General features: G+C 41.7%; 1 protein-coding gene across 1 annotated transcript; it reads right to left on the reverse strand.

Moving 5' to 3' along the window:
- Positions 1-7,500: 7,500 nt before the first annotated feature.
- Positions 7,501-11,746, reverse strand: LOC141907485 (frizzled-9-like). The gene has a single exon (XM_074797144.1). It carries the CDS (start codon positions 11,644-11,646, stop codon positions 9,835-9,837), a length of 1,812 nt encoding a protein of 603 aa, XP_074653245.1. The 5' UTR covers positions 11,647-11,746; the 3' UTR covers positions 7,501-9,834.
- Between the last annotated feature and the right edge of the window lie 342 nt (positions 11,747-12,088).

Raw genomic sequence — 12,088 nt, forward strand, 5'->3', positions numbered from 1 at the left:
CCCGTTTCTTGCTTGGAGTGAACATTACTTAGAAAACCCGCTTACTACCTCGTGGCTATAAGAATTTCTAGCACGTACAAAGTACAGTTTATGCTTTTCACTTGTGTGTACGGCTTAGATTTGAGTCCTTCGTCAATTCAGTTGACGAAGCCGGGCTCATTAGATAAATTTCGTTCTGAACATTTCAGTGAAATGTGCTGGGCCCGCGACTTCTCACCAAAAGCGCTATGGATTTTTTTCAACTTTGGTGGCGGGTTTGATCATTGGCTGGTAAAATAGATAGGCACTGCGCATTATTGTATTATTAGGCAGTGATTTATTTGCCAAATCTAGCTGTTTAGTAGACCGGATTGTGTAGTTGTCACTCAGCATCGCGTCAGGTGAAGCTGTCATCACGGCACATGATGGATGAGCTTACCCAAATAGATTCCTCTCAGCCTCCGTGTACCGTGGTACTGATTTATTACGGATGATGTATCTGGTTAGCTTCCTATACGCGAAGAGCTGTTGTGTTCCTTGAACAGTGACCAAAACAAAACAATAAAAAAACACTACTCTTCCATACAGTTATCTGTGAATGCAGGTTCATTCTTTTGTACCTTCGGTACTTTATTTTGATGCATCCCCCTTTCTCTCTCCTTCTCCTTTGCAAACAACTTTGAGATCAAAAGATTGTTATCTAATTATTTATTTGTTTTACACCGTGTTCACTAGATACCTTATAAACACAGGGAATAACATCAGAAAATAACAAGTAGGCCTAGTCGAGTCGGGTGCTTGGCGCTAACATACATGATGGGATCATGAAAGTTTGACGGAAATTACTGACTGACAGTTCGCCTGTATATCGAACCGTCTGTTCCATCGATCTCAACAATTAGATGTCGAATAGGCTAATTAAGCAAAAGCTCGTTAGCTTTACGCAATTAGGACTGCACTGGTCAGCACCCATCAATAATCGGCCTGTCCAGGAATTCCAGGCAAGCAGTAACGTTGATTTATGATACCCATCTCCACTTCCTTTCTCGTGCGGATCTTCCGGATTTTGATGAAACACTATATCACACAAGACTATATAGGAAATTACACCGAAAATGCTAGCTTCGCGTGGGCCTATACCAGAAAAATAAGCGCCTTCCATTATTTTGCGCGAAACTCGTCTAACCGTTTCAGGGTTGTGATTGTCTCGTGTAATACAAGCCTGGTTTTAGAATTGAAATATAGAAAAGCTCTGTCACTTTTCAAAAGATGAATTCGGAGCCAGCCAAGGCCATGCGTCGTCGTGACGGGGAACAGACTTTTCCAACAGGTTGCCTTTACACACACCGCAGTCAGCCAATTCAATTTTCGTCTCCCGAAGCTTCGTTGTCACATTATGCTAGACACGTCTGAAAACTCATTCGGAACAAACATCCAGGGAAATCTCTGTTATGTTTAATTCAACAGGAGTTAAACAAGCCGCATAGAGAGCGAGAGGGAGAGTGAGAGCGAGAGGGAGAGAGCGAACCACCGAGACGATAAGGTGCCGGGAGATGCGCCTGTGAAGAGCGAATACGTGACTGGATTCGACAATGAGTTCGTTTGTCAGGATGAAACCAATTGGTTTTATTATCTTAGCCCTATCGATTAAGGATAGGATCAACAGTTCTCGGGGCTTGTGACGGCTCGCCACTATCATTTCAGGACATTAGACCAGCGATGGACGGCATTTATGCATGCTTTGAATACCGGCTTATAAGATCAACTGCAATGGACAGGACTTGTGACGCAGTAACATTCAATATAAACCTCGACAGTACTGATGATACACACGTTTTCAAAGGAATCAGCTTTGAAGGAAAGAAACACATAATCTTCAAGAAAGCTGATCGTCTACGCAGTCTACAACGAAAGTGATAAAATTTGCTAGTGCATTTTAACAGCCACCAATTCCAGGGAAAGTAAACATTTTTCCCTTGAGTACCGTTATTTTTCTAATCTGTGATCCTATAAGCAAATACTTATCACGCCTCCCTTCGCTAGTACCTGCATTGTATTCGTAATTGCTTAATGATAGCAGTGGCCGTCGTTAAACCTCGAAGACGTCTTTCATACAATAAAAATATCCCGAAAGCAATATATTTTACTGCTTGATTCCGGGTTTATTCGGTGCAATCTCTCATGATATAGACCTGGGCACCGTAACCGAGAAACCTACGATCCTCGGGGTTTTATAATGCGAGTTTTATAGCAGATTCATTACTTAATTAATCTTAGCCACGCGTGACTATATAGCTAAACAACAGTAGCAGTGCTCAAAGTAAAAACCACACAGCTAGTTGATTATTCCCTAGATTGAGTGGTTGGCCAAACTTATAAGAATACGATGCTTTGCAATGAAGTTTATAAAAAATGCCCGATTAATTTGTTTCATGCTTTCGTGCTTTTTCTTTTGAATTCCACTTTTCTCTGGTAACCTGGGACGTCCATGACTACCATAGACCAGGGGAGGATTTAGGGGGTCTCGGAGGTCCGGACCCCTGGATTCCCATTGAGTTTCTCATCAAGTAGAATGCAAATTCGACACACATTCTTTCGGACATTGCATATTTCCAGACGTATTTCTTCAGAAATATCAGGATAACGATGGTGGGACCCTGCCTATGAAATGGCTGCTTGATCTGAAAAAAATATTCTTCACGACCCCAGCCATCAAAATTTCCTAGACCCGCCCTTGATAGACTTTAGTAGTAAATCTGGTTTTTGAATAATGTCTTGTTAGTGGTCCTTCTGGCTACATCCGTGCTAAAATGTCGAGTGGATGGCAGTCAGTGCCGAAAAACATTGAAGATCGTCATCGCGTATACAGGGATTTATAGGCTGTAGTATTGTCACGACTTCAGAATGCATTGAATATCGTTTTATCGTTTCTGATAATTCCAGTGAATTGGTTCATACAGCATCATGAATAGGTCCTTTTGCGTGGGCTTGAATCAAATAAGATTAGACCGTCCTTGTGATAAGCAGAAGGTCATCTTACAATAAAGTATAGTTGTTTCCTTTGTGCGCTTACCACCCACTTAGAATCACCTATCGAATCAAATATTTGATATAGATAAAATATAATGCTAACTCCAAAATCAAAATGAACTTCAAGTTCAGAATTGGGTCGGTCAGGGCGAGCACATATCGGGAAAACAAAACATACGACTCGGGAAATATGTCCCACGAGAATTAATATACGGTATAATTCTGCCATAAACAAGGTTTATTTACTTAGTTTATAGCTCACGTTTTAGCTGCTGTTGTTCCATCGACTTGTCCGGGAGCAAACGAGCACATAATGGCACCAAGCATCTAACGGGGTATACTGTGCTAGCATACGCAATATTTCCTCGATTTTTGTCGCACACTACGGTACTAGAAGTGTTCAAGTTGTGCTTTTACTTACTAGGTGTTGGGGTTGCGCTTGTTAAGATAGTAAAGAGACATGAACTTTAGCGGTTTTCAGCATAGGGTTTCAGTTTCGGGGAAGCGGTGCCTATTCAAAACCAATATTCGCAGCTTATTCACTTAGTACACGGAACATTGAGCCAGGAACTAATGAACTGTTGCTCCACGAGTCTATACGAAAAGACTTTACGATCGGTAAATTAAGATTTAAATGTCCTTGGTTGTAAAAAACTAAGGACCTTTTTGATGAAAAACGCAATGGCTCAGTCTTTTAGAGACGCAGTCAGCCGCGTGAAAGTAGACTTGTAAAAAAGCTTACACCAATTGTGTGGAGCGTATCGAGACCCGCTCGATCAATGTCGCGGGATGAAATCGCGCTCTTCATACAAACAACGACTGGTGGTATTCTGCGCGTCCCAGACTTCGCCGTATAATATATGACAATGATTAACGATTATGATCTATTAATTACGTACATTTATCATAGGAAACGACATAAACAGCAAAGAACGTGCAATCTCGAGAATCATCCCGAAGATTTATAACCATTTAACCCGCGACATCTCCGCGAGATGCGTCTGACTAAAAGTAATTTTGGGCCGGTTGGAAGTTTTCGATTTTCTTTTTGGCGAAGAGCATATAAATGACATGATAGCTGTGGCAGACGTGATGGTGTCTGCAGCATAAATCTGTGTCGGGATCAAAAGTAGATAAACAGTGTAAAACATTGATTGAAATCTCTACATCGAATTTTGTAGACGTAATTTGCCCAAAATTCATATTGATTTATTGGTATTTTGAATAGATTCACCAAAATCGAGGAGCAGCATTTGGTGAAAGTTTTTCTATGCCCCAGTTTTACTGAACACGTTGATGGGGCATATCGTTTTGCTTCGCGTGATGCATCCAGGAGGTTAATTGCGTCGGTATAATTTTCGTGACCATATTTTATGCCTTGGCTAATTGGCTGTCATCGTTAGTGACTGCCGAGATAAACAAACGAACTAAATGTCGAGATAATGCGTTTCGCCGCGGACTCGTAGAGGTTTCACCAATAGAGTGCTGACCATGCTCGCACCGTTATCCGCACAGTTAACGCTTTTCTTTTTAGAGAAAATATACCGGGCTGAACACACAGCAATCCTCAAAACTCTGTTTTGTGAGGTGTTAAGGCCAGGATGCTTTGATTGGGAGCTGGGACTCCTCTTACCAACGTCTTCCTGATTAGGGCAACTAGCCGATCAGGCGCGGATCCAGAGGGGGGTTCAGGGGTCGTGACCCCCCGCTCAGCTACCAAAAGAATTTTTAGTCGTTTTCTGGAAGGAATTTACTCAAGACAAAGCTGGTTGAAAGTACCACATAATCGGTACCATATCATCTTATGTTTGGCCAAACAATATGCCCCTACAAGCCCCCTATCATTAGAGATTTTAGTCGCCTTAACATTAACATTTTCTATGAACCCCCTCCTGGAAAGAATCCTGGATCCGCGCCTGCCTATAGCCTACGTATCGAATATAATGCACTCGTGCCATGACAAAAATTACAAACAGACAGAGAAGATACTTTCAAAACATGTTCTGGATCTAAATAACCATAACATTTACAATACACTTTTGATTTGATAATTGATTTTTGGGAGCGTGCACTACGTCATCAAGATATCAGGGTAGACAAGTTACCAGTCAATTCAATTCCAAAATCGATATATTCAAATACACAATAACTTAGAACAGGTGCATTATATTATATCATCTATATCATATCATTTGTTATCGACGATATCAAGCAAAATATATACAAGTTGTCATTTCAACGCGTCAATAAACTTTTGAGTTATAATTTCCTTGTTTATGAAACAACTTTTGTCTCGAGTCTTCAATGTTCGTTCGCCCTGATACAAACACCAAAGAACAGCGAGCACTGTGTAGCAATGATTACTCCAAGGTGTATCCAATGGCTTCTGTATTTCGGGGGAGACCGAGTTTTCAGTTGGTACCAGCTGCTAGTGCACATCCCTTTGTCAAGGCGTACGGAACAGGATTATTAATGACTCCTCGTGTGGTATGCGACCCTGTGAACCATACTAAAATAACGCATTATTCTAGACTTCATCAATCATGATTTTGAAGGGCATCATTTTTCAAGTATGCAAATGCTGTCAAGACGTACCTAACGGTGTTAAAACAGCGATACACAGGCGTGCATATCAACCGAATACGCCGTTATTCGGCGCTTAAACTGGCTCAGAATTTCAAAAAACAACCGTTGTAGCATTGATTCGATCACCAAGCCAGTGAACGATCACACAAATCCGATTAGGCATGTTCATTCTCTCTAATATTAGCGTGTGTTTTGAAAAATGGTAGCGCGCGATTTCTCTTAAGTTCTTCTCGGGCTTTTTTCTCGCAAAACTATCAATCCATCGTTGTTTATCTTTTTGTAGCATTGAACACAAAGATGAGAACATATTATAGAAGGGTTATGCATCTGTTCAATGCGTGTGTTATGAGAGAAAGGCAATCTTCTCGGCTGGATGTAAAACGAACCAAGAAGTATATACATAATACACCGAGATACGCATATCAGTTCAATCTGTATTCGTCGTAATTAATCGAATGATTTAACTGTTGCATCAACGCACCGAGCCGACCGTCCTGAGTGGACATTCGAATGAGTTCCGCAGATGATCAACAACGGGTTCGGCGTAAATTCAATTTGGCCAATTCGAAATGGACGACGACGAGGCTATCGCTGATTAGCGGCAGCGGGGTTTAACTAATTCAGGGGCCGTGTATAATCGAGTAGGGTCGTGTACGCGGAGGTCAATGCTTTAACTGCATTTATGATAGCGACGGGCATCTGAAAATCTCGCATCCCATCAGATTTCGCCGTCATCATCAGTAACATAGTAAATTGAATATAGTGATAAGAACATTTCTCGAGTGTATGTGTGGTTTGATGGTCGGACCGAGCGCCGACGTTTTGTTGTATCAGTACAAATAGCTAGCTAAACAAATGGCGAAACGCTTTGATCTTCGTATTCTAGGTCGAGTATATAATTTGTGTGATAACCGCCAAATCTTGATTGACAGATAAAAAATGTTTTCCTTTTTATCATGCACAATTCAAACCGACAAGCAGGACAGTTCAAGCCCGAGGCATTATTTGATGAGGGTAAGTCTGGGTGCACTGGGACATAACAGGCTGAAAATTATTTAAAAAAAGTACGAGTCTCGCCGTGGAGCATCAGATATTTCATTTCAATCAATCTTAATCAGCTTACATCCTTAGCCGGACTAGGATTTCAAGTGTTCGTTACTGTAGAATCCCCTTTCAAAGAATGATGTGGCAATGGGATGGCTAACAATATTTCGTGTCGTCCCTGCAAAGTATGATTTTCTTCGGTCAAGCGAACCCAGCATACGATTTTACTTTTGGAATTATAACGAAGCCTCTTTCCTTCGATATTATTGTATCTTAAGTCTTATTTTCTTTGTTAACAGTATCAGCTCATTTGTTCGTTATAGAAATAAGCGTTGCTAAAGAATGAAGTGCACTCCGGCGCTAAGCTGGGGACCGTACTCACGAAGCACCCGTAAGTTACGTGTCACGTTTAGTTAGGAGTGCTTCGTGAATAAGGACTTTTCTCTACGTATGAACTTACGTGCACGTGGCACGCATAGGCCTAGCCGCGGATCAATATTTTAGTGGAGTTGAAAAGTAGCCCGTGAGGGAAAACTGTTCTTGTTTCGATCAAAATGTCTTATAACATTTGTATACAAGCATACTTGAGTATAGATATTCAACATAAATGCCAAACGTCAATTTTGCGCCCGGTCTATGTCGACATTATTTTAGCAAATCATGAACTCAGAAAATATCTGCCAAGGCACCCGAAACACGGCTCCTAGGTATCCTGTATCAACACGGGCAAAACTTCTACTCAATATGCGAAAGAAACAACGTACATTTTCTAAGGCATAACAAATACTGAATTTTTATTTTCTTTTTGTTAAAAAAATGCAACAGTGTGTATTTCATCGGTTCGTACGTATTTACATAATGACAATCGTCAATGAAAATAAACTATCTTTACATTTAAATAATAAATCGACAGATATCGTTTCGTTTCATCTACGAGAAATGATTACATTCGGTACATCAAAAATACATGTATTTTCGATATTATATACTACTAATTGTACGTTTAACACACCAACGCGTTAAATATCGAGGCAAAAATCTTCTAATTCTTTCTGAATCATGATTAGTCAGCAAAGTGACCGTTACTCCATCATTTTGGTTCTTCGTTATAAACTATCAACGCATATACATGTTGTATAAGGAATTCTTTATAATTGACGTGGAGCGATTAAACACTTTCAATCTATAATTACAGTTCCGATGTGAAAGAAAAGTTCGACAGTTCGTTCTCGAAGCGGCGGTGTCGTCGCATTATGCAAAAAAACACCGATTGAAAATAACATGATTTCGAAATGACATTTCGACTGTTCATAATAAAATAATTGCATGTTGCGCATTTTAAAAAGGTGTTGTGTACAGGCTTACGAAGCGAACGTACGTTAAGCGTATATTGACAGACGAACAAAAAGCCTTGATTTACGCGCTTAAACAATCTAATTGAACGGTATAAGACCGTAAATTTTCAAACGGCGCACCGTAGCTTATAATTACGGCTTCGAATTCCTCGACCGAACGTATAGTACGTGTGTAGAACATCGGTTGTTTTCTTGTTTCCGACCAGAGCTGTGGCAAACGGTAATATATCATCGAGACGGAAAGAAAAAGAAAATTTATGCGCACGCACCGGCTGGCGCATAACAAGCGCACATGAGACGCCGTTTTGTTGTTGGCGTACAATTGTCAATAAAACGCCATTGGGAACCTATTCAAGAATATTATGGAATATATACTCGACGGCCAGACTGCGCATACGTTTTTTCCTCATAAACAATATAATATTCTCTAAGCCATATAAGAAATACCGGAGACAAAAAAGTTTCACGTAATCACATTTATAATGCTATCGTATCATGTTACATATCGCCGATGGCGGAAATTTCTCTGGCACCTGCACTCTAACCACAAATACGAAATAACCCCTGCTTTGTTTTTTTTATATAGACGTCAGATGATTTACTGACCAATTATATCGCCAGGGAGTCGAAGTCAGGCAATATCGAACAACCGCGTTGTGAGTTCGACTCCCTGACTTTGAGACGATCTTTTTTTTTCATTTACAATTACACATCGTATATTTTCCACATAGACGTTGCTTCATGCTTCATATCGTATTTTAACAGGTAATATATATATGGCGAAACACTTAACCCACAATAAAAGAAAAAAACTGCAAATGTCCTCGCCAAGTTTTCTTCTGACGAATGTGGGGTTGGTTTCATCTACACGCTATATAGACTGATGTAATCTCGATATATGACTTGACTCGACATTCGAAATCGTAAAATATTCTCATAAAAGAAAAACAAATTTGTTTGAAAATGCTATTTCAACCGCACACAAATATACAAACAAGTGGAACAAAACGCTTGGCTCTCTTTTTCGAGGGACGAATAATAAGTCGTATCGCTCTTCAAGAATGTCGACTGCTGCACGGAGAATGAATAGCAATGCAAATCATCCGAAAAGAAAACGATACAGAGGGTAAAATGAGGTTAATTTGCGACGAGAAAATATCGCCATTCACCGTAGGAATTGTTGGCCATTTTGTCATTTTTCAGTCAAAGAACGGCTTTGTAAAGCTATCGCCCTTCGTTTGAAATAACCAAAACATACGAGAGAGAGGGGAACGATTATTTTCATAAAAGCCGCTTAGTTTCAATGCGTGCACGCACTACACTGTAATATATCCGTCGAGTTTATACAGCAATGATAATCAGGTACCGCAAACACGCATGAAAACATTTCAAGATCAATTTGCCAATCTGAATTTTGATGTACGCAATGAGCTTTAATAATCTGTATTTACACTGAATATCGCTGATTTTCGTTGATAGCCGGCTTCAAATTGGATTAGGCAATATTTATCCTGCGCAAGAGACGCGGCCCTCAATGTTTATACAAACACTCGTGCCCCCGGGTTATGTGCAGTTATGCCGAAATCGGTTTCCGTTTTGTAAATATTTATGAAATTGATATGCGATATTGTTCCACCGTATATGTATGTATATAAATATGTATATATACACAGACGTTATCATTTGACTTTAAAAAATCTAGCCCTTGTCGTTGGACTTCCAAAGCCAGTTCCGATGGTAATTCCTACATGTCTATAGATGTATAGATGACATTTAGTTCGTTTACAGCCAATATTTCTTTCGATAGAGGTTTCTCTTCATCAAATCACTAGATATTATGTCACACACGAGACGTCGCCCCTTTCGAGAGTGACTTGTGGCCGCGCGTCTTCGATTTGTGGTGATGGTGGTTTATGTTCTGCGGGCCGGAAGGGGGTATGTACGTGGGGATGTTCGACTTCCTACGCGTGAAACTACGCACACAAAACGTCTTCCACGAGCCCCACGTTTTATAACTCCATATCCACATGCCGCTCGTTATTCCGACGACTAAATTCATGAATATCTGCAACATAAATACTTCCACTTTCGGTATGGACTGCGGGAGCCGGCAGTCTTTCACGCCGCGTCCCATCGCTCGGCAATCTAACAACATGGCTATTTTCTTCCACTTGTCTAGATTGATGTATTTATAAAAGTAACAGCCGACTACGCACATCGCCGGGACTGTGTATAAAATGGAAAACACTCCGATTTTCGCCATAAGTTTCTCTAATTTACGAATGTTCGAGCCTTCGTGCTTTTGCTTGAGGTCCTTACGAATACTGAATAACGACGCGAAACCGGCTAATACGAACAGAGTGCCGATAATCAAGTACGCAAATAGAGGCCCTAGAACAAAGCCAACCAAGGCATTTCTATCTTGATTGCCTACGTAACAGAGTCCGGTAAGTTCATCGCCATCAACACGACGCATGGTCAGTATGACGATTGTCTTGATGGCGGGAATGGCCCAGGCGGCCAAGTGAAAGTAACTACTCAGGGCCTCGATGGCTTCCTGGCCCCATTTTCTCGCAGCAGATAAGAACCACGTTAAAGTTAATATGACCCACCATAGGTTACTAGCCATGCCGAAGAAATATAATATAAGGAACACAATAATACACCAAGTGCTCTCTAAACCTTCTTGGATCAAGAACACTTGGTCGTTTCGGCCTCGATCGCAGGCTATAGCGTCTGGACCGGTCACGGCCCTTAGAATGTAGGCACCAGAATAAACAGCGTAGCACATTGACAAGAAAATGATAGGTCTCTCCGGATATTTGAATCTGGACGTGTCTATCAAAAACGTGAGCACAGTAAGCGTGGTGGCTATGAAACACAACGACGCCCAAACAGTCATCCAGATTTCGGCAAACATTTTGTCGTCGGTTCGGAAATTCACGTCCGTATCACATCTGGGCGCGCAAGAGTCGTTCGAGTAAGCCTTATCGACGTGGACGAATCTATCCGGGCACGTATCGGGCTGGTGCGTGTACCACGGCTTAACGGTCGGCTTTACGACCCCTTTCAGTATCGCTTTATCGTAAACATCGCTACTTTTACCGCGCAATACTTCCAACAGATTGTACCATTCGCTGTTGTCCGGGTCCAGGAGACCTTCGTCAAAGCCGGCGCCGCCTCCGGCTTCCTCGGCGACGTTGGGGGCTTCCATGCATAAGTTGGTCGGGTCGTTCCTCTCCGGTAGGTTATCACAGGACAGCATGCTCGGCCATCGAAAATTGAACTTCAACAGTACCGGTTCGCATTTTGATTTTACCTCCAAACACATCGATCTACACACGGGAATTATCAAAGTTTCGTCGAGCTGTTCGGTGCACATAGGCGCGTACAGCGAACACAAGAAAAACTGTAAAAGTTTCGAACAGCCAATTTCTACAAGTGGAATAAATTCATGTACCTGTATTGCAGCATCCTTTTGGTTTCGATGTCCGATCTGATTCGGCATCCTCGTCATATTGTATCCCATGTCCGTGCATAGCGGTATGGTGATCGGCTCGCAACGCCCATGCTCGGAGTCACGGTGGTCCTGTAGCGTTAAAGCCATCGGTGCGACCGCGGTCACGAGAAAAAAAAGCGGCAACACTCGCATCTTCTGCTGCTGAAGCCGCGTAGCTGGATAGCTACACTGAACGTACGATTGTTTATCCGAGCTACTCCACGATAAGTGATCAATACGCGCACCGGCTACATCAAAGGATAGAAAGCAGCGCTTATACGGATGCGACAAAATCCTTGCAGGGGATAAAATACACTTTTCGTTAGAATACGCGCGTGTACGTGCTGCTTCGCGGCGCTGACATAACTACTAAATCATCTATCCGACCTGGTTCGGTTTTTAACCGGCTATTTTCTGTTCGTCGAATGATAGCCTTTACGCGTTGTGTGCCGAGGCGCATTTTGTTTTCGGTGCCTTTGAACATCGCTTTTCCCCATCCATCATTGTCAAAAGTGTTGTGTAGCTGCCTAAACTAATCACCTCGTAGCTCCGCCTACCGATCTGCGCCTAACCGTACTTGAATGCGCTCCGTGGA

The sequence above is a fragment of the Tubulanus polymorphus genome, chromosome 1 (assembly GCF_964204645.1).
Source record: "Tubulanus polymorphus chromosome 1, tnTubPoly1.2, whole genome shotgun sequence".
NCBI classification, from domain to species: Eukaryota; Metazoa; Nemertea; class Palaeonemertea; order Tubulaniformes; family Tubulanidae; genus Tubulanus; species Tubulanus polymorphus.

What these genes read in the sequence shown, in the direction of transcription:
- LOC141907485 (XM_074797144.1), bottom strand. Translation starts at nt 11,646, where the DNA reads ATGCGAGTGTTGCCGCTTTTTTTTCTCGTGACCGCGGTCGCACCGATG.